We start from the raw sequence: 25,850 nt of genomic DNA on the forward strand, positions 1-25,850 counted from the left end.
TTTAAATGAAATTCGTTTCCTTCTTTCTGGTGGACCAGATGGGGATTGACGACGAACATGCCCAAATCCACGCTTCATGATTCTGATTCATCAAAACAGACGGGATTTTCTAGTTAATTGTTTTGACAGCTCCACCAAAGATTTAAGGCTTCAAGAAACTGAGTAACCTGTGAAGAATTCCTTTCAAAGAAGCCTTGCGAATAGACTTCTCTGGAATAGCACCACCAGACTAAGACACCGGTGCATTACCTTCATTCATCTCCTTCTTCGGCAAATCAACATCTGAGCGGCTCAACCTGGTGATCCACTGAAAAGCTCTTACATCAATAGCATCGGCTAACTCCCGCCTTGATGTCGTCTTTTCACCAACTATTTTAAATTTCCAAGCCTCCACGAGAACAAATCTCTAGCATTAACTCGAATATCCTTTTTATTTGTATTTTTCTCTTAAACTCCTGAACAAAATGGTTCACTATCTGGTTGTTAAAATCTTCACCTCCCAAGCAAGTGTTACTAGCAGTTGATTTCACCTAAAAAGTATCCTTTTTAATGGTGAGAAAAGAGACTTCAAATGTACCTCCAGCAAGACACATTTTTCTCACCAACACTGGTAGACTTCTTATCCAAACCATAAGCAATAGCAGCTGCTCTAGGCTTATTAATGATTCGCATCACATTAAGCCCAAAAATAACACCAGTCAAAAAATTTGTTTATGTTGGACATATTATCAAACACCTCATGTACAATTCTAGATTTAAAAATCAATCAAATTCTAATCTTCTTCCACCTAAACTTCACCCTCAGATCTAACATATACATATATGTAAATACCATCTATACCCATGATCACAGTCGCTTGTTGTTGTCATCGAGTTTTCACCGAAACATCTTTAAACTACGATGAAAGAATATTAGGCCTCGAGAATCGGAGGCTCTGATACCATGAAGACTTTGTACATTAAAGAAGTGTATACTAGAATTGCAGAACTAAAGATATATCAGAATTGAAGAAAAACATGGCAAGTCACGGAGAGAAACTAAATGTCTACATTGCTTCTTGATTGCTCAATAAAGTCATTACCTCCTTCTTTATATAGAAGGTTGTTTTTTACACTAATGCTAAGTACAAAATATAGTAAATGTCTATTATACCCTTCTTCCTTAATCCGGCGCCCATCTATGGGGCATTAATTGCCTTTAGTGTCCACATTAAATTGTGAAAATGTTGGGGGTGGCTCTGAATTGTTGAGTAACCAGCTCATTTAAAACCTTAAGGTGTTAGAGGAAGGTCCCAATAGGATCATATATTTAACACTCTCCCTCAATCGAAAGCCCATTTATGGGTCGAAGAGTGGAACACCGGCACCCATCTTTCGGGCATTAATTGCCTTTAGTGTCCACAATAAATTGTGAGAATATTGGGGGTGGCTGGGAATCGAACCTTAGTTCTCCCGCCAGCCTAAACTCTGATACCATGTTGAATAATCAGCTCATCTAAAACCTTAAGGTGTTAGAGGAAGACCCCAATAGGATCATATATTTAACAGAACTAGAGTTTATAGAAATGAGTAAATGTGACTGCCCATGCACTTCATCTACATGTCCCGATACTGGTGCTGCAACTTCTACCCCGAACAAACAAACATCCAATCATAAAATCTTTAGTAATACCGAATTACGAGTCATTATTTTTGTGGCACTCATCTTCACTGCCTTCTGCTTTGTCAAAGTTATTAACCTGCAGAAAACCAGCGAGACGTCGATTTTCGACACTGATGAGATGGTTACTTTGCGGAGCGAAGCGTATATGCGGCGAGAAGTGTATATTGGACGTATACATGATATAAGTCATAAGGTTCAACCTAATATGCCCTCGTGGGGGTCTCAACATGGGTTTGGGAAGGTTGTTTCTTTATCGAAGAGTATGAAAAATGGATCGCTTGCTAATAATTCGGAAATGAAACTTGATAGTACTCATACAGGCACGCATGTTGATGCGCCGGGACATGTTTTTCATCATTATTTTGATGCTGGCCTTGATGTTGATACTCTTGACCTTGATACACTCAACGGTATAATTATCTGATAAACGTAAAAGGATCTGTGAAATGAAATCCTTTTTTTATTATTTTACTAAAATTATGGACCTTTTTTCCTTTTTTTCACAGGTCCTGCATTGTTGGTCGATGTTCCTAGGCACACCAACATTACAGGTATTCAATTCATGGGAAAGCGATCATTTTATGTTCTGCTTTTCTAGATTTGTTCACAATTTTATTTGCAAGTTGAAAACACACACACCTACCTTGTCTTCGACAAGGTTCAAACCATTGATATCCCGTTAAGGGAGCGAGAAAGATACCGCTACACCAAGAGATGTTGAGTTCACGACTTTCTTGTTGTGATTAAATAAAATTTGTGATGCTTAAGCAAGCTTTTCTTGCTTAATCTGTTGTATACATAGTTATTTTATTGATACTGAATTATATTACATAATCAAACTACATTTTGTAAAATTTCTATTTACATCTCAGCTGAAGCTATGATGTCACTGAATATCCCCAAAAGAATAAAGCGCGTACTATTTAGAACGTTAAACACAGCCAGGTATGTAAATATTAGGATCATCTATTGCAATGAATATCTATATTTTCTGGACTATGCAGCTACATGTTTGGTCAAATTGAAAAGTTTCTATTTTCCAATCGGTGTATTTTATAATTTGTGTTGCAAACTTGCAGGCTCTTCTAATTTAGTGGTTGTTTTTTTTTTGCCATCTAGTGTTTATTTTACGGTCCAGTACATATTTATTGCAATCTGTATGCAGTTTATACAGTTAAGCACTGAGCAATTGGCATATCTTGTGTAAGTTTTATAGACTCGTTGAGTTTGTTCAATATTCAGTTTCTAAATATTGCGAATTCTGTTTGTTGTATAGATTTTTTGGATTTTTTGCAGCATTAGCTTACGCTTTAAGTTCATACTTTAAAGGTATCCCTTGGTTACCTAGTTCGCGTTCATCAAGTGACGTTCGCGTTCATCAAATAACACTCTTATTGACGCTTCATAAGTTCATATAAATGTCAGTTTGAGAAATTTTAAAATAAATAACTTATAACTTAAAATTAATAAGTGACTTAAAAGTGATAAGTAAATAAAAACTTATAAGTTATTTAAGTATTTGGTTAATTTTACTTATAAGTCGGATTTTTTTTATAACTTAAATGAACTAAAATAAATAATTTTTAAAGATTATTATCTTAATTCATGACTTTTAAATTAACTTAACATTTAAAAACATATATGTAAAAACTAAAATTAATAAAAAAAAGAGAAAAATCAAAATAAGTTGAGAAAAAGTACGTCGTTACTAACATTTAACTTATGGACTTATAAGTTGTAAATTTGAAGTTGAGTCGACAAATAGTCTGAGGTCCGAAATGAGTACTTACAGGCTTATAAGCTATAAATAACTTATAATCCCGTACACAAACGGGCCCATAAAATCGTGGAGACCTGGAGTGTTGGAAAAATAAATAATAATTAAATTATCGTAGGATGAGACCTGCAAAAGTAACATTTTCCCGTAATTTGAATTGGGCTTGTATAGTGTCTTAGGAAAAGTGATATTTAATTACCTTGTGATGTGATCCTATGTAATAAACAGAGTGTGCTAAATGATGGTAGTTAGTAGTTGCACAGACTTTACTATGTTGTCACTTATCGCTTCATGTCTGTTTAAAGTTCCCTACTTTTGACATGCACTTGATGTGGAAAAAGGAGTTTGACACAAGCTATGTAGGTTTCACGAGAGATGGCGCACAATGGCTGGTGGATAACACTGATATCAAGCTTGTTGGTAAGATAGGCACCATCATTATATATTTACAGAAGGCGTTTGTTTAGAATCTTCGTTTTAAAATTGCTTTTGATATTGAATTCCATGATTCAGCTCAAGCTTAATATCTAGGAGTATTGAATGTTTAGTTTAGTGATTAGTATCGTTCTGTTGTATTGTGCCGAGGAGACAGAGGATTTGGTTGTTTTACCTTATGTTACATGTCTCTCATTCATCATGACTTGTGTTTAAGTGATGGAAGAATGGTGCTGTACCCACCAGTTTTTCGATTTAGGAGCTGATGCATATTTGTTCTTTAAAACAGGTGTTGATTACTTATCTGCTGCTGCCTATGATGATTTGATTCCTTCCCACCATGTTTTCCTTCAAGGCAGAGTAAGATATTAACCCATTATAATTCATTATTATGAATCCCGGATTTTGTTTATGGAGATAATTATGCTTGGTAACCTAATAAGTATATAACAAGAGTCTATTGTCCCATCTTCAGAATTATTTTGTTGCTCTTCCCTGAGCGTTGCAATAACAAATGTCGATTAATTCAGTATTAACTATGTCAAAATCCTGTAGGATATTATCCTCGTCGAAGGTCAGAACTTAGATAACATTGATGTTGGGGTATATACTGTCCATTGCTTGCCACTAAGATTGATTGGTGCGGAGGGATCTCCAGTAAGATGCATCCTTATCAAGTGAGAGACTTTTGTAAGTATTTTTATTTTTCAAAAGATCAGTTCATCAATACAAATCGAAGTTTACAACTAGCCTCCATAGCAACTCTTAAAAAAAAAAAACATAGTTTTTTTTTCATTATTTCTATACCTCTATGATACAGAATGCATCTTACATTCTTTTGCATAGAATAGAAGCTGATTCATTACATGCAAACACGTTGATTCAACCCCCTGGGGAAGGGAATGAAGAGCTGCAGATGCATGATGTGGTGTATGAAGAAGACCTTTATGATGATTATAATCGAGTTTGCTCTAGTCCGTCTATTTGATTCCAGTTTCAGTTGTTAGTCTTTGTTTGCTGTGTTTGTAGTTGTCTTTAGTTTGTTTAGGGTCTGGTTTGTTGCTAGTGTTTTTGCTGTTTGTATGGCATCCATTTGTAGGATTAGCAGCCTAACAATGTGATCAGTGAATTTGATGGAATCTTCCAATATCGCAGCTATAGCAGCCTGAACAGGAATCTTTGGTACACGATTAGCTTAAATTTTGGGAGAAGTCACTAAGAACATCAGCACAGAAGCTTAAATAACTGAATAAAACTAATATGGGGCTACAAAATGCTGAATCATATTATCAATAACATGTTTAATTAATGGAATCCAAATATTATTCAATTTCTAAATGTTTATAATTATAACATAGATATTCGAGGATGTGTTCTTGAAGATGTGTATTTTTATCGGAGGTAAATGGTAGTAACAACAAACTATGGAGGGAATTGAAAGAGGTCGGCGAGGACGATCCTTCAACAGAGACAGTTGGCCGCTAGCTTGACTTCTTGCTATAGTGGTGGTGGTGGTACATGTGGCGTTACATTCCGGTTCACTGTGAAAATCGCAAAATAGTATAGAGAACTGGGAAGCGAGATGGTTATTAACGGGAATGAGATAGGAATTCTAATGAATTAGTGATTGTTTTGAAACGGGTTCTGTATTCTTATCTGTTACGTGGATGACAGATTCATAAGCTATTTACCGCCACCACTTGAAGAATGCTTCCATGTTATACATCTATTGAGCCTTCAAACGCCATTGATTATTAAAACTAGCTTCTAGTTCTCAAAACGATCAAGGTTAGCTCGTTTGCACTTTAATGTCATAAATTCTTTTTTATCTTTTTCTCCGTTCAGTTAAGTGTGTGTTTGTTATCCGCTGGATCATGGTTTAAAATCTCGAAAAATATCCTCTCCTTAAAAAAAATAAGCGTAGAGCTGCCTAAGTGGTGCCTTCCCCAAACTCTACTCATGATTCCCGCGCAAACACACGGCTCTTTACCAATTCATAATTGTAAACCAACAAAGAGAACTTCATTATCAACAGTAGAAATGAATGAATGTTTTTCATTCTCAATAGAGAGTACAAGGAAGTAGTTCTTGAAATTCTGAGAAGTCTAAATAGGGATACTGACAGATTTATAACTCTGACAGTTCTTCGTAACCAGCAGAGGCCAGGGTCATCAGTTTTATCTTTAGTAGGGTTACTTTTGTAATGTATATCTTTAGAATGGCGTCCAGGAAATTTCATGCAAGCACAGTCATTGGACCAAATTCTTCTCAGTCAACTCTCTAGTTGTTTTTTGGCTTGACAATAGAAAAGTCCCAAACATACTTATTGAAGCTAAGGTGCAAATAATAAGGCTACAGACTCATCTCTTTTATCATCAGCTGCTACTTTCATCCCAACTCTTTTCTGCTTTGTATCATTGCCATTGCCAGCCATGTACACACATGACTAACACTTCCCCACCACAGATTCACACATCTCACTTGACATTCGAGAGAGACAAAGAAAAAACACAAACATGTAACAGATTGTTCTCGATTCTTTTTCTCTGGAGACAGAGAAACACGAGTAAGAAAGAAATGGACTCCTAGTCCATTATGTTTCCTCTTACTACCAATTCTGGAACAATGTGCATCTATCATACATTCAAAATGGCAATCATATAATTTGGTAGCAACTAATGAAATCAAACTAAACAAACCTTGTGTATCCTGCTTGCAGAACAAGGTTCTGAAGAATTAAAGATATTTCTCTACTCTAGTGGAGTGGAGAGATCGTTTCTGCGTATCCTGTCTTAATCATAACAAAGACAGTAGCATGCAGCAAAAGCAGCAGCAGTAAACGCTTGATAGTAACAACTAACAAATAATAATTTTAACTAATCCTAGCAGATTTCAAATTATAAAGAATTATAAATATGAATCACCCCTAAATAAGATTGAAGATAGTCCAATTATCTTTTATTTTTAAAATTTTAAATATAGGTCCCCAAAATCCAAGTTTATATAACTAGAGAACAGGCTCTGTTAACAACAGGCACACACAAAACTGATGAGTCCATCAAGTTGTTTGAGCTATAAGAACTAATAGACATCCACGGTCTCATTTTTAGTGTCTTGAATCTCTTCATAGCTGCGCTTGTGAGAATTCCTTTGATCAATCCAGCTAGTATTTGAAATGTTCCCAATGAGTTCATAGCATCCACTTAGATTCTCCTAAACAAAATAATTCAAAGATCATTAATGCTGGATATTAATAAAAAAAATCTTAGTTAAACAAAATAGCGTATAATGTGTTATCAGGATGAATAATGCTAGAGATTATAAGAAATCTTTATTTATTAGTGTAGCGTATCATGTTGGGACCAGTAAGCGATAAACAATTTTAACAATAAATACAATACCGAATGATGATAGGACATTGGGCGGTGGACGATAAGACATTTATAGTCATTAACACGAAATTAATTATAATATACTACCACATCATCATTCGATACATCCGAGGAATTTTTTCCCCTTCAAAGATGAACTTACAATTGAAGAAACAATATCAATGACAGATAAACAATTAAAAGGACTATGAGATTAAACTAACCTTGGTGATTTTGAGAACACCAAAAAGCTGATTTTGATAATCAACCGCATTAGAGGGCTCGACTTGATGAATAACGTGAAGCATTGTAGAAGCAGCCAATACAGATGGTAAATAACGTACGAATCTCCCATCTAGAATTATAATGATAACATTAGTAAAAACTAAAAACGTATGAAGACCAACAACAATGCCTGTTTCATTTTTGTTTTATGTGAAAAAGATATGATTAAGAAAAGACTTTAGCATTACCACACACAGCAGAGAGAAATAGAGCTTCACATTTCCTGAAAAATACCCAATGTAAATCACTTTTTAATCCAAGCCTTCTTATGATATGATCAAGAAATGAAAAAGGGGTCACTGGATTCATCCTCCATTTGAGAGTAGACATCACCAAAACCTCCATTCTTCGAACTGCCTTGGCCTCAAAAATATAGTTTGAGTTCACCACCTTACCAAAAATCAAGAATCAATAACTAAAACAAAAACACATGATAAAACATAAACTGATCTAACAAGCAGAGAGGTACTGTTTCATTATAAATGTAACATTCATTTAAGACCAACATTATACAAAACAAGAAATGGACATACCTGTAGATCAAGAAGAGTAGGAACTTTAGTCTCCTCAATTTTTGCAGCCAAAAAAAGACAACTTATTGCAACAATGTGCATCATCCATGGCTTATCATTCTCAATCTCAAAGCTACATAAAAACCTATCAAGGTAATTAATAGCCAAAAATGTAGTGAGACAAGAAAACCCAAAATAAGCTTTGACTTTTAACATCCACTCAATTGCCCTTCTTCTTGCCACAACCATGGCATGGTCCTTTTCTTCAAGAAAAACATGAGTTTGTTTCTCTCTAGAAAACATAGACACAAGCTCCTCATCTTCCCAAGATAAATCCTCTTTCACTAGATCAAAGTTGCATTTTTTATCACTAGTCTCTTGTTCTAAGCTTTCAAATGCATCTTCCTCTTCACAAAGAAGAGATTCAAGAGATAAAGATTGAGTTTCTTGTTGATCATGACCATTGTTTGGTTCTAGTATAGCCATCTTGTTGTTGATGTTTTCAAGGAGTGAGGTCTTTATCACTTCACAACATTGAACAAAGAGAGAAAAGAAAAGTGATCACTTCATTGTCAAACCAATGAGTTTTGTCTTTCTCCTTTGTGTAAATTGTGAAGAGAAAAGAAAACAATATGGCTATATAAACCAAAGACACAAAGAGAAAAAAGAATTCATAGTATTAAAAAAGTGGTCATGCCCCACTTTATTCATTTAATTTAAGTACATATTATATACCTCTATTTTCAGTTCACTTTTTTTTTATTCTTACCAACTTCTTTTTCCTTTTGCATTTAGTTTGATTTCTTTTTATTCTTTATGTTACTTGTGAGGGGGTAAAAATGTAAAAGACACAATCTAGTAGTAGCTGGAGCCCATGATAAGTACACCTTATAGAGCACAAGAATTAAATAAGCAGGGTACAAAATTGATAGTGATGGTCTGTATATTTTGTCTTATAACTAGAGTTAGCTTGATGGAAGCTCATCTGCATGGATGAAAAAACAGAAGCTATTGTATAATGAATATATGCATGACTACATTCAAAGTTGGAGACAACCATATTGTTTATATCTCCAACAATATGTGTGTGAATAATTAGATAGCACTAATGGAGAATTCTTGTAGTTTACATGCTTGAGTTCGAGTTCGAGTTCGAGTTGGACGGAAAACTTGGAAGCCATGTATGTTCGGCTACATTGCAAAACATATTTTCTGTAATCTTAATCTATGATCTCCAGTTAAATTGAATAATTATCTCAATAAAATGTTTTTCGTACTGTCTAAGATTATATAAAAACTGTACTCGATATGAAGTTGTCATATCTGGAAGATCATGAGTGGATGGTAAGATCACTCTACTTACTCCTGTCGTCTGTACAGTTGAAATTTCATTTTTCAATATTATATTTACTTTGACAACAAAATTAAGAAAGGGTAATACTAAAAAATTATATACTTATTAACAAACATTGTCATTGGGAAAAAATTAACCAATGTAACAATCATTACTTCACTAGTGAGTGTAGTACTTATCCTTATTGGAAGATGGGGTTATTTATTAACAGCAGAAATATTTGTATCAAGAATTGCAAGGCTAACTTAGCAAGAGCTCAAGTGTTCAAATTTCAGTGAATTGTATGCTTTAGCATTAGGTTTCAATACCAATAAAGAACAGGAATATAGCTTTCAAGGCAACTACTAAGAATATACTATGCTTTGGAGAAAGTCGAAAACACCGCAAAACTGCCAAACAACAATCACACAAAAAAAATTATAGAGAAAGGAAACTAAATACCAGACATAGGATTAGATGTTAGACAACACAGCCTAATCTAGCACAAGTTTCATGGACAATACGAACTCTGATAATGTTGCTTCTCATTTTCATTTGTAGATGTTCACACATTAACTTTGTGAATGCCATTTATTTTCTTCATTCTCCTCAGAGTTTAGAATTCTAGTATGGTGGAGGATAAGTTCCCGGGTATGATGGACCTGCTTTAAACATTGGCAAAAAACAATTTAGAAAAATAAGGAAAAAAAATTAGTTAACGTCGTGAACAAATAGTGTAAAACGTACTTTCATCGCTCAATGTGAATAATTAGTTACCTGGGGGATATTGGCCTGAAGATTGTGCCAAGGGTGGATATGGTTGAGGAGGATATACAGAACGTGGTGGATATGGTTGAGGAGGATATACAGAAGGTGGCGGATATGGTTGAGGAGGATACACAGAAGGTTGTGGATATGGTTGAGGGGGATATGTACTGCCTGGATATGGAGTCGAATCATGTTGGTACGAAGAGTAAGAAGGATTGGGGTGCCCCGAGGCTTGCGGCGGATAAAGGGATGATGAGTCAGACGGCGGGTAAGGAGATGAAGAAGATGGCGGAGGGTACAGGGATGATGACGATGGTGGAGGGTATAGAGATGTGGACGATGGTGACGGTGTTGACTTTGGTGGAGGGTATGGGGATGCTGACGATGGTGGTGGGTATGAGGGTGCTAATGATGGTGGTGGGTAAGGGAAAGAGGATGATGGTGGAGGGTATGAGCTTGGTCGCATGTAAGAGTATTCCGATGACACAGGTGATGCTGCATAAGGTGGAGCAGATGGAGCGTAACTGTTTGGTGGCTTTTGTGACTGCACCAAAGATTCCAAACTATAAAAATTTAGTTTTAAATTAAAAAACCGACCATATACCAGAAAGGATGTCAACAAATCATGTGGAACTTACATTTGCATTTGCATAGTGCATTATGAGTCGGACCTCTCCTGCATACCTGAGAATAACAAATCAATTTAAATGTGCCTCATATTCTATCAAAAAACATCATCATCAGGATTATATATTTAAAAGAAATAGATTCAAGTAAATAACATGTTAACTAAGACAAAAGATACAACCCGACACATTTTCCTGAAGTTTAAATGAGTGAAACTTTAAAACTGAGAGTGCAACAGATTTTTTTTTAATATTTCGTAGAAGGTATAAATGAGACTATACTATAACCACATACATGGCAGTCCTATAGCTATCAACTCTACGAACCAATCCAAACTTTTATTAGATCTTGGCCTGAAGTTTCTACTTAAAACATAACTTTACATTGATAACTTTTGGTTTCTGCGTAAAATATACAAATCAGTATGGCTTAAGTTTCACATACATGTTAAAAGACAATACAAACCATGAAGCTATTGAAAGTATAGGAATATTTGTTATACCAAAAGTAGTGTTTTCATTAAAGATTGGGAAAATGTAACATTGATAAATAATTGAATTTCACCTATAATATTTACTTTATTCAAATTAACTATTTCCACCTGAATGGGATACCAAATTCATGAAATGACCTGGTTGAATAAAAACAAAACTTCTTAGCACCACCCAAATCTCCAAATATTAATATATATACGCAAGGTAATCCACACAACTTCAGTTCTTTGGGTAATTGACCAATCATAATTCATAACTACGACTTTAGTATATCTCAAGAGTCAAGAGTGACCCCCAGGAGCACCCTCTTCTCACCTCACATGTATAGCGACATGTAGCCTTGCTATCAAAACCATAACGAAGATAGTAAAAATCATAAGTAGAGTTACTCAATCTACTTGATGAACTAAAATAAAGGCATCCCGTAATATATGAAACATCGATGCCTATAAGGCAATCAGTGCAACTGAAATAAAAGAACTTCCCTAAGCAGCACAACACAAGGTGAAACCAAGGAAGTGGGCTACATAGCTAGGAATCGTTTCCACATCTAAGTTTAGCTAACTTGAAGAGCGGAAATTTTTTAACTATGAAAATTCATTCCAAATACAACATATTATTTTCAAATAGAAATACATACCAAGTATATGCATTTATGTTGCGAAGAGTTCTGAACTACATGTATTAGCACTATACAAGAAATTTGGGGGTCCTTTCAAATTTTAAAAACTTAAAATTGGACAAGATGATATGGCTAGTGAAAGCGAAAAAAAATGGATGAAGAATAATAGATAAGGGAATGATTAGTACCTGCCAGTTTTAGTATTCAGTGTCCAAGGGCTGTCATCATATCCTTGAGACAGGACCTTCTGCAATTGAACCCTATAAAGAAACCAAACCCAAATCAGATGACTTGATATAACAAATTACATGTTGTCATTTTGTTAAATTAAATGATGTAAGAACACAAAAATAATTATTTTATGATAGTACTTACTTTGTGCTACCGATTAAGTCATCATAAGTAATTGTATTACTATTCCAAACAACAACACTCAGCTCTCTCAACCCTTCAATCAGGGTGAACACAAATTTCTCTTGAAAAGTTGGGTTCTTTCCTCCATCTACAAAAATTGATAAACCACAGTTCAAACTCTCAATCCATATTAAAATGCCACAGCAAAGAATCTCAATGCATTAGACGAAGTTAAAACACACAAACACGAATAATCATCATTAGAAAAACACCCACAAAACTTCAAGAAAGAGGTAGAAATGAACCTTTACAAGTCCTGGTGCGGAATTTGGAACTAGCATATTCAAGGCAAACATATGGGTCTTGTCTTGAAATCCATTCTGTATCTTTCAATTTAGTACATCCAACAACTAGCAAAATCCCAAAATCAAAGAAAACTATATCAGCAAATGTATAACACACACACACACACACTATCACCCCTACATACAAAGTCTGCATCTTTCAATTTCGTAAACCAAAAACTAGCAACATCCCAAAATCAACATTCTAAGCTAATGTACACACACACAATCACCCCTACATATAAAGTCTGCATCTTTCAATTTCATAAACCAAAAACTTGCAATATCCCAAATTCAACATAATAAGCTAATGTACACGCACACACACACACACATAAAGTTGGCACCTTTCAACTAAATACACCCTATAACTATCATTATCCCATAATTAATCAACAAAATCAGCTAATGTGCACACACACACACATACATAAATTCTGCAAATTTCGACTAACAACTAGCATTATCCCAAAAATCATCAGCAAAATCAGCAAATGCATAAACATTATACATACATGTTTACATAAATTAAGAAAAAAAAACAAAGCATAAAAAGAGGAGAAGAAGGGAGGAGGGGTAATAGTAGTACCAGTAACTTCAAGAAGATGGCCATGAATACCACCATTTGAGGTTGCCATACACCACAAAATCAACCCAAAATATATATCAAATTATATATCTCTAAATATATAAATAAATTATTTATTATAATATCTAAAACCCCTGTAATAATTTTAAGACAAAGACTGGGACAAGCCAATTTCAAGAAAAGTTGTGTAGCTTTGTTTTAACTAATGCACATGGTGTGTGTGTGTGTGTGTATGGGTTTGTTTGGATGAAAAGGGCGCGGAGACGCGTCGGGGGTGTAAGTAGAGTTCACCGGATCTTATGAAGAAAAGGGTCGGAAAGTTCTCTCAGACCACCTGTGTTTTCCGCTAAAAGAAATGAACAAAAATAATTTATTACTTTAGAAATTTAAGATTTTTACGAGAGGTTATACGGATTAACATTTTTCCGGGGTAACATCCCTTGCTATCACAATTCAGGGGAAAATGTCCAAAATCTCATAAATAATATAATATGGCCTTTTTTATCACTCAATAACGTATTTAAAAAATACGTTTTCAGAAAACGCATTTATGCTTTGCGTTTTTGTAAATTTTAATATTATTTTTTATGCAAAAAATTTAAAAAATAAAAAAAATTAATTAAAAACGCATGTTAATATTGCGTTAACTACATAAACGAGGTTTTTAGATGCGTTTAAATAGGCTACACGCATGCTAAAATTGCGTTGCACCAAAAAATCAGAAGCCCATATTGAAGGCCCGGGGTGAGAAAAGCACTTGTTTTTAAAAAAAAAATGATCAACGCATGTTTTCTTTGCGTTTTGTGTGATATTAAGGGCATTTTATTAAATTATGATATTTTGGACAATTTACTCCCAAATTGTGAGATTAAAGGCCATTTTTTCATTTTTCAATGTAAACAAGATAGTGTAAATTTGTAATTTCTGGAGGAATTTCTAGTATCTACAAAAATGCCATTGAAACCTTATCTAAGCCAAGATTAAGATAAATACTCATTTTAATAATGACTTGACCTTTCCGCCTTCATTTCTAATTATTTTGACCACACGGTTGAAATAATAAATTTCAAATATTTTTTTAATAAAAATATATAACTTAAACTTTTATTTACAATTAAAAATGATAATTTTTACCATGCCTTCAATATATCTTGAGATATGTGAAGAAAAGTTAAGAGATAATTAAAATAAAACAGGGAGAGTATAATACTAAATAAGAGATTATTTTTGTAAATACAGATTTCAAGTATTACAAAATTGATATTCAATATTTATATGGAAAGGTAATATAACCTCCGGTAACTTAGCTGAGAACCCCGGTTTTCTCAAACTCTTTTATTATAGTGCCTTTTTGCCTCACAATACTTATCGTCTTTATTTTGTTTTTTTTTACTGTTTCGTAAGAGATAATAATTACATTAGAATACAAGATTCCCTGGTAACAAATTCTGCTTATGTCTTATTTAACATATTTAATCAAAATTACACATGTAATAGAAACAATAGGACTCTGGGACTTGTTGCATAAGGTAATATGTTTCTTAACTGTTAAAGAAACATTTGATTATTAATTGAACGATCAATTTCGCTTTTACCTTTAGTTATCAAAGTTCCCAGATTGTGCACGGGTGTTGGTCATTTTTCATATTCTTGCTGTTTTGGGTGTTTTTGTTCTGAATTGTACACCAGGCCAACACTCAAATGGCAGACACTAATGTCTACATAACACTAGACCTCTTATCTCTAACAAGCTTAGTAGATAACCAAAGTGACCGGTCATAATATTTCAGCGAAATGTGTAATGTTATATCACAAGATTGCTGGGATTTTTTTTCTTCAACATAAACTGAAAATAGATTACAATAACTTTGCCCTCTGACAATAATAACTTCCACATCCAGCTGCCATTTGATCACATAACAGCAAAGAAACATCCCCAGGTCTAGGACTATATAGAAACAAATTAATAAAATGAACTGAAAAACTCCTTTTTGTGTTCACAAACCATTTATGTACAGTCACTTTTGTATTGAAGATTATTTTTATTGTTCACCCAAAGTTTTAATCACTTCCATAATCATCTTCATCGCCAAACGTGAAAACAGACGCATCAGCTGCCATAGCCTTAAACTCACTTACCTCTCCAACTGGGTTGGAAGTTCCAAGGCCAGGCACAGCTCCATCAGAAGCCTTCTTTGACTTGATAGTATCTGTCTTTCCCAGTGACAGTTTCTCAGTATCATTTGACAAACTGGAGACCTGGTCTGATTTATGTCCTTGAGAACCAGATTTTATGTTAACATCAGTTGTGGCAGCCTCGGAAGCTACTCTAGCCTGTTTCGATTTCGAAGAATTAGCTTCTTCTGCCTCGTTGTCAGAGAACACATCATCATCCTTCTCACTGCTTCCAGACTCTTTGGCCAGCTGTGGTGCTGCAGTTGCACCAACGGCTCCAGCAGTAGATGCATGATCTGTACCTGGACTTCCAACAAGGCCATTGGCAGAAGTTTCTGTCGAATTTCCAACTGGAACATTTGGGGCAGCACCATTGTAATCCACCAGCACAACCTCTAACTGGAAACCCGGCGATGGCAGTTTTCTCTGTACAGACAGACCACAATCGGAAACATAAGCACTAGGTGCACGTTAAATACAATGGTATTACTTTCATTTTTCTGAAATACAGCATAAACCAATTCGCAAGAGTAATCAAACTAATTTATGAACCCGTTCAGATGTTGCAAGAATGTATGTTTGTACAAACCAAATTTACCTTGTCGAACCCATCAAGCTCATTCGTGGTGAGGACTTTTCTGTTTTCAGTCATTGTTGTATTCAACCAACTGAAGAAAAGAACAATTTTTAATCAACAGGTAGCACAACTAGAAAGATGTTGTGGATATTTCTTTATGTGCTATTTTAAGATTAGCGGAATGTAGACTGTGAACTTACCAATAGAAGTCTCCTTGACCGTCATGAAAATGAATTTTAAAATCTCCAGCCAACTCTGTCAGTCCAGGCTCCCCTGGCAAAGCAAAGACCATAACCCCTTTTTTGGGGGCGCTGAACCAATAATCTTCAGGCTGGTTATGAATTTAAAGAAGAAAACGAATTAAAAATTTTAGACCATGATGAGACTGCTTAAATATGTAAATAAACAATGAAAAAAATCCCTCAACCCTCAACTATATCTTAGTTGGACTAGCATAACTTATAAGTTATAACATGATTTAAAATAACCTGCTCGGTAATGTATCTAAAATTTCAGTACATAATTACAGAACACGTTATATGGAATGTAAATTATCAGAGAGTATTAGCAATGCGACCAATTAGTTAAATATCTATTGCAAATGACATTAACAGTCCACCATATATTTATAGAGTAAATAAATTTTGCATACACAGCACAGGTGAATTAGTTGTTAAACATTAATGATATCAGTAAAACTGGGCTGACGCTGGACTTATTTTCCAATAGCATTAAACAAATTTAAGCAGATGAGCATATGATTGTACAAACTGAAATAAACAAAGATACAATACGACTTACCACTCATCTTAGTAATGTAATGCTTGAACTATGAGGGACTAGTAGAGATATTAAAATTTAAATTATAGAGGACGGACAAAAGATACGAGTCAAATTTTGCTATTGAAAAGTAAGTGGCTGAGGTGTTGGGTGACAATATAACAATATTTCTGAGTACCGAGAATGCCTACCGAAAGGTCTTTGGTTCTTGGATGTTTTTTGGTAGAAAATAAAACACCTGCAGAAAGAATCAAACATTTCAGCAGTTTGTCAAAACTATGTATGCATATAATATGTGTGAAGCAGCTAAGCTGGCATATATAATGCAAATTTAGGTTGTATAACACTGCTAAAAACGAGGATCTGTTTCTGGTAATGAACAAATGAAAAGGACTTTTTATCACGGTCAGGTGCCTCAAGTGCAGCAGCGTAAGAAAATTGCATAAATGTTCATGGCAGTGACCCTATTTTTCTTACATAATAGGTAATAGCTTTAGCTCGTTATAATAGATAGCACACTATTCACTGCTCTTATTCCTATTATCAATACTATCATCTTCTATCCTCATTTTTTTCCTTTACTTCATATTGCCCTCTTGGAGTAAACTTATATCTACTTCTACCATGCTGTCCTTAAATCATGGTAAGTAAACAATAGAGATTGTGAATAGGGAACACATTTACAAACTTATGGATATCATGTATTAAATTCCTATCTTTCAAATGCTACGTAATATATTTAAAAGATTAAACAGACGATTAAATACTTGTCAAATGCTACATAAAGTTTGAACAGAGTCAATTTTTAGTTTGCTAGAGTAAATACAGAAGGGCGTTTAATATGCAGTTTTATCATTAAAGAGAAAAATTAACATACCATTATGATTGGAGATAGTAATGGAGGGCCTTATCCAATAAGGGCACCTGTGAAGGCGGAAGCCCCTGAGCATACACCTGAAAATAACACGAATGAAAACAATGAACCAATAATTAATCCAGACTCAAAAAGTATGTTGCATTCTAATTCAAAATCAATAACTGAAATCTACATAAAAAAGCAAGAAAAAAAAAAGAGATAATTGAAATTTGAAACACTGTTAATAGATGCCATGATTTCTAAAGATCTGAACAAGAACAAGAGAAAAATGTATCAAGAGAGATCGGTAAGAAGTATACCTACGACCAGGCTGATTCTCTCCGTTGAAGTATGTCAAGATGCGTTCGAAATATTTCACATACCTCTATGATTTGAGAAATTTGAATTCGTAAGTTACATGTCAAAAATGCTACACAGAAATAACATTAGGACAACAGGGTAACAAAGTGTATACTAACAATCTGACTGGGAAGAACAAGGCCCTTTGAGTCAAAACATCTTTTCTGATTATAATAGTCAATAGACTCCTCAGCTGTAGGAAAGAACTGCATAGAGCAGAAGCAGTGAAAGTAATATAAGAGAATAAACCTAATTAGTTAGATACTTAGATATCTCAATTACTTAATACAGATAACTTGAGGAGATAATAACAATTGTGTTTATAGACATTTTATATAACTGATGAGTGTTACCTTCAGATACAAAAGCAGACTAGAAATCATTAAACCAGTTCTGGCCATTCCAGCTTTACAGTGCACTACTACAACATTTTCAATATCCTCCTTCAGCCATGAGTACGCACTTTTGCAAAATGATATAATGAGTTGGATGGGGGGGCAATTATGATCGTCAAATGGAAAGCTAGCAACCTGCAAAAAATGATAAATCAGATACAAGAAACTGCAAAAGCATCAACGGGCATATACAATATCAGCGCACTGGAGTTTGACGAGTGACCTCTACAATATAACAGAAGTACTTAAACAGAAACAAATACCTATTACAATGTCCCTCAGGCCTCAGATAAACACATATTTGCAATTTGCAAGTAATATTGTGAGATTAACATTTAACCAGTTATCATTAGCTCTTCAATGGATGAGTGCTCTCTTGTTCCTACTATCAAATCATCTAGAGGTGAAACCAGATTTGAAAAAATTTAAACTTGTTACACCTGTCGAGTTGTGCAACAATATAAGCCTTGTAGCCTTTAGGCAACCGTAATTGTATTGGGTGAAGAGATGACAATGCAACTGCACATCGGTCAATCAGCACTTAACTTGAATTTGTGACCAACAAATCATTAACTTTCAGAGGTCATTAAGAGCAGCTCCAATTTAAGCACCCTTTAGGGGTGCCAAACATTGTCAACTCATTGAAAAAAATATATTTTTACTTTATCTTTCATCCCTGTCATACATGGCAACTTCTAACCAAAAATGTCTCCAATAGTTGGCACCCCTGCACGATGTTTAATAAATTGTCCCCGCATGAATAAAAAACAGATACAAAGAAATACGTTGAGCTGCAAACGAACAGAACCGAGCCGAGTTCTGTCCGAGCCGGGCATAATTTTTTTTAAAACGAGCCGAGCCGAGTTTAAAAACCAAGTTGAAAAAAATGTTCACGATCGGCTCGTTTATAAACGAGCCGAGCCGAGCCGAACACGAGTTTGCTCACAAACAACCGAGCCGAGCCGAACTCGATCCGAGTCGAGTTGTCCACTAATAGTTCACATATAATTTTAATCGACCAAACTTAAGGTATAATATATAATTTTATAAGTTATATGGAGATCAAATACTAGTTTCATTCTACAATTATATATATTCGCGCACTCAGACTCTACACTTGTTTCTTAATCCATATAATTTTATCAATTTATTTCACAAGTCAGGTTTTAAGAAATCAATTTTTTTTAAAATTATTGAGTCATTCATAACTTTAGAAATCGTACATTACTTTTAAATTGTTGATGTCGATTGTCAAAGATTTAGTAATTTTTTACATTTCAGTTAAATTGTTTTAGATTAGAAAAGACATTAAATAAAATAAAGGAAGCAAGCCCCTTTAAGTGGTCGAGAAATATAATTATTAAAACTATATTATCTTTTTCTTAAAAAATATTATAATGTTATAATTTATTTTAACAACTCACTATTTTAATTTATTTGAAATCGTAATTTTGGTCAATTTTATCATAAACTCCTCTAATAAAAGCGTGAGTTGAAATTTAGGGTTTAACTAGAAATAATTTGTTAAAGTAATCAAGCTCTTGTGATATGTATTAAATTAATTCAATTAATTATTTTTATTTATTATTAAAATATTTATTAAATTTTAATTAAATTAATCATTTTGCTTTAAAATAAGTATTAAATTTTAATTAAAAAAATTAAAATATTTATACAAGTTATTAGTAAATATTTATTATTTGTTATATATAAAAAATTTTTCCGAGTCGAGTTACCGAGTTCGAATCGAGTCTGAGCCGAGTCCGAGCTAAACGAGCTGACTCTGATCCGAACATACAGAAAACTCGGCTCGGCTCATTTAATTAGCTGAGCTTGTTTTAATGTTCGCGATCGGCTCATTTAAGAAAACGAGCCGAGCCGAGTTCACTTAAATGAGCCGATCCCGAGTTTTGTTTATGAACGACTCTGTTCATTTGCAGCTCGTAACATATAAATTATATATGCTTTTAATAGAAGAATTTGTGTTCTACCCTCTTAAGGGTGCCAAAAAATTGGAAACTTCTCTTGGCGCTCTTTGGGCACCATTGTAGCTACAATAGGGTAACCAAGAGTGTCATGCCACATATATGCTTGCCACATATATGCTGTCAACTTTTTTGACGACCCTATCAATGATGCCCTAAGAAACACAATGAGAGACCAATTTCCAGTTATAGAGACTGAATAATCAATAAAATCTCTAATCTTTTGCAAGTATTGTCTTTAGAATGCCTTAAGATACTGACTCTGAAAGTAAGAAAGTATCTAACATTCTAACTCATAGGAAGCAGATTGTTTACCTTTCCTTCAAATAGGGATGCATCATACAGCCTCTCGGAACAAAGATTGTATACTTTGTATTTATCCTACATGCATAAAAGTTGATTGTATATAAGTATACTGATCTCTTACATCAAAACAAAAACAATCAAATTCTACTCAAAAACTTTTCAAAGTCAAGACCATATACATGATACATCAACAAAATGGAGCACCTTACCTATCAATGTTTGATAAGAAAACATATAAATGAAGATCAGAAAAAAGAATGAAGAGTGAATCTTTTAGAAATTAGTAAAGGGCGTGAGGGCAGATCAACTTGAATAAACTTTAATATATTGGGTCCAGCTTTGTACATCCATCAAGTGGTCAACGAATGTATGTATGAGTATATTACCACTAAACTCTAATACCCACTTTCAATATGAAATTACTGAAAAGGACCTTCTGTTAATACTTGAAAAAATGATTTACTGAAGAATGAAGATAAATAAAATAGTTCAAAAAATGTGATTCTAATAAGTTACATAATAAACAGAGAAGACGTGGTGGACCCTGCATCAGACTGCAGACCTAAATGAAACATAACAAAGATACTTGACTTGTTGAAGCTTTGACAGTCAAAATTGTGTGGTATTTTCACATATCTACATATGTAAAAGATATTTCTTAACTGAATCAACACAACAATGAACTGTGGTAACATATACCTTGTGATGGGTTTCAAAGAACTTGATTACTTCTTCCATATGATTTCTGTAAAATCCCTGAATCACAAAGTTTTAAGATTAAGGTATCAGATGATTGTGCAAAACTGAAATAGAATTGCAGAGATCATTTATTTGCTCACCTCAACATATCCAAAAAACCCAGAGCTCATATCCCCAGCAGGAAACCCCATGGCAATAATGTTTTCGGTGATATATGTCATATCCAAATCAAATCCTCCTTCCTGAAGTCCAGGGATAATGTAATAGTGTCAACGCAAGAACTGAAACACTATTCATTAAGATAAATCGTGAAAGATTTATAAAAAAAAACAAACAATACCTGAAGTAATAAAAGAAAACAAAAACAAGTACAACAGAGGTAAAAAAACCTATATCAGTAAAACAAAGTATGTGTTCCGGACAACCAAGAGATAAAAAGGCATGTTGAGATATGAAAGGAAGACCCGTCAGTCTGGAAATTTTTATTTTTTAAAACAATAACAACAATAGCGACAATCAATTACATCTCACTACAGTAACAATATAAAGCTAGCAAGGAGCACTTGTAAATTCTTATGCACATATCTCTTCTGAGATTGTGTGGTGTAAGGCACCTGGTATCTTCGTTTATTTTGAGATACAACATGCCGAGCCTTGACCTGCACAGCCTTGACTGCACTCTTAGACGAGTCGACTAAGCCTTTTGTCAGTGTTCCGATAAAATTGGATTGTGCAGATGGTGAAGTTCCTTCAGAATTATCATTTGTCTGAGGAGCTTTTGGAGACAGCCGCAATCCAAGTCCGCTAGTAAAACGAGCAAAAGGTGACTTGTCAGATGTTGTAGTTGTACTATCTTGTTTCCCACCCAAGTCAGGAATTTTCAAACTTTTGGCCCATGTGGATAAGCCAGAAGTAGAAAGCTTAGATGGTTCAATTCCTGCAGCATTGTCTGCTTCTACTGCAGATTGAGTTGGTACTTCTGGAGCTTTAGATGAATGAGCAGCTGACGTTTCATTTTCATTGGACACAGATTCCATTATACCACCTTGTAGTTCTCAACACTAAAACAAAATAACATAAGTAGTTGTGTGAGCATGAAGTGTGTACTTATTACTCCCTGCAACAAAAAGCTATACGAGCAATAATAATAGCTCAAAAAAGGGAAGGAGCAGAAGAAGGGCTAGTCATTATGTACTTTGAGAAACTCTTCATTGCAAACCAGATAAAATCCATTATATAATTAAACGTAAATCCCCTAATAAGTATGAATATCAAACATATCATATATACTAACAAAGTACTCCCACTTGCATTTTTTAGTAAAAAGTTCAGAATCAGTTTGAGACATAGAACCATCTACAGAAAGATCTTGACATTTTATACATTTATACAATAAAGGACGCAAGTTTAGTATCTAAAGAAATCAATTACTATACTAGTTTAAGCAAACTTACAAACATATGGATTATTTGATCAACAACCAAAATACATATAAATATTTAAAAGTGTACAAGTCAAGTGTGTGTGTGTCATGTGAGACTGTATACATCTGTAAAAAGGCTCCAAATGCCCTGTTTTTTGCACGAGCACCTGATTGAGATCTCTAAATTAACACTTAACACTCAAGATCGTCGATCAGCAAGATCAAACTCAGTTTACCACTCAATTTGTGGTATTCCGAATCTATACATAAAACATCGGAGTATATCATATTTACCTAAACTTAACTCCAAACCTATATAAATGTATATTATGCAAATAGGTGTATAAGTAAAGGTAAAGGTGCTACGAGGTCTTAATATTGAAATTTACCTTCTAAATAACAGTATTAGATTTTCCGGAGCTAGACACTGTTTGACATGAGTAAGATTTCCCAGTTTCCGTAGTTAGTACTTTTGGTTTTAATTAGTGCGATTGGAATGAAGGAGAGAGGCAAAATAAATAGAGTATAGCAGATTGCAACCAACTTATTTATTTTCAAGCCCCTAATGTTTTCTATAATTTACATTATGCTCCCTGTTAGATTTGTATCTTTCTCAAACGTGTAGTTGCCAAATGCTTTTTGTTTTTCCTTTCCTTTTCTATGTCATTTCGCTCGTCAGCGAATATGGATAAGTATGAAAATAATATTTTATTATATGGTGTCGATATTATCTAGAAAGAAAGAGCTACACTTCAAAGCTTTGTGGATGAAAATTGATGTGCGCCCTTAACCAATTTATACTAATAAAGTGCACGCACTTGCATTTAGAAAAATATTCAAAGGGAATTCAGAAGCATGGAACTACCATCTATCTACAGAAATTTCACAAAATGTGATGACATATACACAAAGAACACGAAGTTATTTATTCAATAAATTCAATTGATATACTAGCTTCAGAAAACTAAGATGTATGATTATAAGATCATCAAGCAAAATTACACACACGAGTATTTAGCGTGAGGTTCGAATGAGAAGCGGATAACTAATTGTTCTGCACTTAAACACAAATTGCAAGACACTACCTAGCAATAATCTTCCTCTGTTCCTATTTTTTTTCTTTTGTCAAGTCCTCTGTTCCTACTAAATGTCATTTTCGACAAATATTTAGTCAAATTGAGTAAATTTTGACTGCAACTTTATAATTGGTAAATCATATCTAATATATTTTAAACTTGTATTTGATTGTATACAGAATAATGTATCAACAATTTTGATATTTTTTTAATAATAGAAAGAGTATAGTAGTTGTTTTTAGGGAACACGCTATGGTTTTACATTTCCGATTTCTATAATTTATTATCTATATTTTGAAGATATGATAAAAAAAATTTAAGATCAAAATATAATGGAACCGGTTTTAGTCCAAAAGCACATTCAACGAACTAAGCAAGTCAAACTATCATTCACCTTGCTTAGTCACCCGGTTCTCATTTCAAACATAGTTATCACTCGAGTGATCAGCAAGATTACGAGCACATATTTCTTAATAAAAAATATAATCAAACTGTCTTACTAAATGAAGTATTGCACAGTCATCTAACCTAAGCAAACAGTTTGTTAGGAATGTTGCGAATTAAGATCCCTAAAACGTCACTCGAAATAGTCAATTATAGATATCGAACTCACTTCACCACTAACCGCTCGATCTATAATCTAATAAGCTATAAATATAAATCATATCTAAAAAACCTCAACAAACAAAAATCTACATACACATACGAAATTTTTAAATCAGAATATAAATGAAGATAAATAAACAAAAAAAAAGTGTCGAAATTAAAATATACCGTTAATATAATAGATTTGAAGTCGCCGGAGCTAAACGCCGATCGGCATGAGTGAGATATTCCGGTCGCCGTCGTTAGTAGTTATGAGTGTTGATTTTATTGTGATAGGAACGAAGAGGGGCAAATTAAAGAAAGTCTCACAGATTGAAACTTATTTATTTATTTTCCAGTCCCTGAAGTTTTTGGTATTTTGTATTGTGCCCCCTCATGTTTTTGGATGTTTGTAGTAATAGCCTTGTAGTTGCCATAGGTTTTTGTTTTCTTCCTAAATTTAATTTTGTCATTTGGCTTGTCATGGAACGGATGATTTAAGATAAGTAAATACATGAATTTTTGTGTTATAATGAAGATGGATACATTATTAGACTGTGAGGTGAAAATGTTATTTTGGATATTTTTACTATTAAATAATTTTTTGTATTTTTTATATTATTAGATTTTATGATCAAATCTTAAAATATAAGATAAAAATAATCGGTGATACAAGTCGATAAATATGTTACATACTAGCGTAATAGCCCGTGCCGCCTGTATATATATAGAAATATTATTTCAAACAAATTTGCATCTATACAAACATAATTTTTGAATACGATAAATGATTATTTTAACTTTTTATTGAATTGTCTTACTTCCTTTTCTTTGAATCCTAGACGAAATTTTTTTTATCACCGATCCCGCCGGAACGGGGATTCTCGCGGGGATGCAGGAGATGCAGGGAATAATTAAAAAAATTATATATTTAATATATTTAAAAAAAACAGTCTACTAATTCGTTATATATAAAAATATTGATTATATCTCATATTTATAATATCAAATCATATTAATATTTATTTGTACTGTAAATGAATGACAAATTAAAAATATATATTATATCATAATGTAAAAAAGTTGATAAATAAATTATAGATTATTTTAAAATTATTATAATTTTTTAAATATTGTTTTTATAAAAAATTATTTAATAATATATATAAAAAATATATAAAAAAATTATCGGGGTTCACTAGGAGAATTTTTAAATGCGAAGTGAGTGAAAAAATTTATATGAAGTGATGACATTTTTAAAATTTTATAATAAAATACAAAAAGTAAATAAAAAGGAGACACGTAAATAATATAAACTAATATTTTATTTACTCAAAAATTAAAGTAATAAAAAAGAATTTGTTAAAAAAAGGATGTAGCTCATTTAATAAAATTTTTAATGTAAACTCAAGAGAATAAGAATATATGTAACACCCCACTTAAACAAGTAGATGTTACA

The 25,850-nt window shown here is 33.5% G+C and overlaps 4 protein-coding genes across 6 annotated transcripts; 1 reads left to right on the forward strand and 3 right to left on the reverse strand.

The window, feature by feature from the left end:
- The first annotated feature begins 1,565 nt into the window (after positions 1 to 1,565).
- LOC141707613 (cyclase-like protein 2) lies at positions 1,566 to 5,122 on the forward strand. The gene is made up of 7 exons (XM_074510864.1): positions 1,566 to 2,073; positions 2,170 to 2,214; positions 2,536 to 2,612; positions 3,746 to 3,860; positions 4,165 to 4,235; positions 4,431 to 4,552; positions 4,722 to 5,122. The coding sequence occupies exons 1-7, from the start codon at positions 1,566 to 1,568 to the stop codon at positions 4,861 to 4,863; spliced, it is 1,080 nt and encodes a 359-aa protein (XP_074366965.1). The 3' UTR covers positions 4,864 to 5,122.
- A 1,696-nt stretch (positions 5,123 to 6,818) lies between these two features.
- Positions 6,819 to 8,684, reverse strand: LOC141667552 (cyclin-D3-1-like). The gene is made up of 4 exons (XM_074474099.1): positions 8,065 to 8,684; positions 7,720 to 7,921; positions 7,471 to 7,601; positions 6,819 to 7,088 (listed from the first exon to the last, which is right to left on the reverse strand). The coding sequence occupies exons 1-4, from the start codon at positions 8,527 to 8,529 to the stop codon at positions 6,957 to 6,959; spliced, it is 930 nt and encodes a 309-aa protein (XP_074330200.1). The 5' UTR covers positions 8,530 to 8,684; the 3' UTR covers positions 6,819 to 6,956.
- A 928-nt stretch (positions 8,685 to 9,612) lies between these two features.
- LOC141667543 (uncharacterized) lies at positions 9,613 to 13,583 on the reverse strand. Of its 2 annotated transcripts, none has more exons than XM_074474077.1 (7): positions 13,175 to 13,583; positions 12,547 to 12,651; positions 12,263 to 12,389; positions 12,076 to 12,147; positions 10,783 to 10,828; positions 10,154 to 10,688; positions 9,613 to 10,041 (listed from the first exon to the last, which is right to left on the reverse strand). In XM_074474077.1, the coding sequence occupies exons 1-7, from the start codon at positions 13,221 to 13,223 to the stop codon at positions 10,001 to 10,003; spliced, it is 975 nt and encodes a 324-aa protein (XP_074330178.1). In that variant the 5' UTR covers positions 13,224 to 13,583; the 3' UTR covers positions 9,613 to 10,000. The 2 variants fall into 2 exon arrangements, with proteins under 2 accessions (XP_074330178.1, XP_074330188.1); XM_074474087.1 differs by having other exon boundaries at positions 9,618 to 10,038; positions 13,175 to 13,579.
- Positions 13,584 to 14,930: 1,347 nt separating this feature from the next.
- On the reverse strand, positions 14,931 to 24,737 carry LOC141667560 (phosphatidylinositol 3,4,5-trisphosphate 3-phosphatase and protein-tyrosine-phosphatase PTEN2A-like). Of its 2 annotated transcripts, none has more exons than XM_074474109.1 (13): positions 24,581 to 24,737; positions 21,922 to 22,368; positions 21,448 to 21,549; positions 21,308 to 21,364; positions 20,618 to 20,683; positions 18,276 to 18,452; positions 18,042 to 18,128; positions 17,883 to 17,947; positions 17,584 to 17,660; positions 16,898 to 16,944; positions 16,127 to 16,257; positions 15,948 to 16,017; positions 14,931 to 15,775 (listed from the first exon to the last, which is right to left on the reverse strand). In XM_074474109.1, exons 2-13 carry the CDS (start codon positions 22,342 to 22,344, stop codon positions 15,236 to 15,238), a joined length of 1,842 nt encoding a protein of 613 aa, XP_074330210.1. In that variant the 5' UTR covers positions 22,345 to 22,368; positions 24,581 to 24,737; the 3' UTR covers positions 14,931 to 15,235. The 2 variants fall into 2 exon arrangements, with proteins under 2 accessions (XP_074330210.1, XP_074330218.1); XM_074474117.1 differs by lacking the exon at positions 24,581 to 24,737 and adding an exon at positions 23,120 to 23,263.
- Positions 24,738 to 25,850: the final 1,113 nt, after the last annotated feature.

The sequence above is a fragment of the Apium graveolens genome, chromosome 1 (assembly GCF_009905375.1).
Source record: "Apium graveolens cultivar Ventura chromosome 1, ASM990537v1, whole genome shotgun sequence".
NCBI lineage: Eukaryota > Viridiplantae > Streptophyta > Magnoliopsida > Apiales > Apiaceae > Apium > Apium graveolens.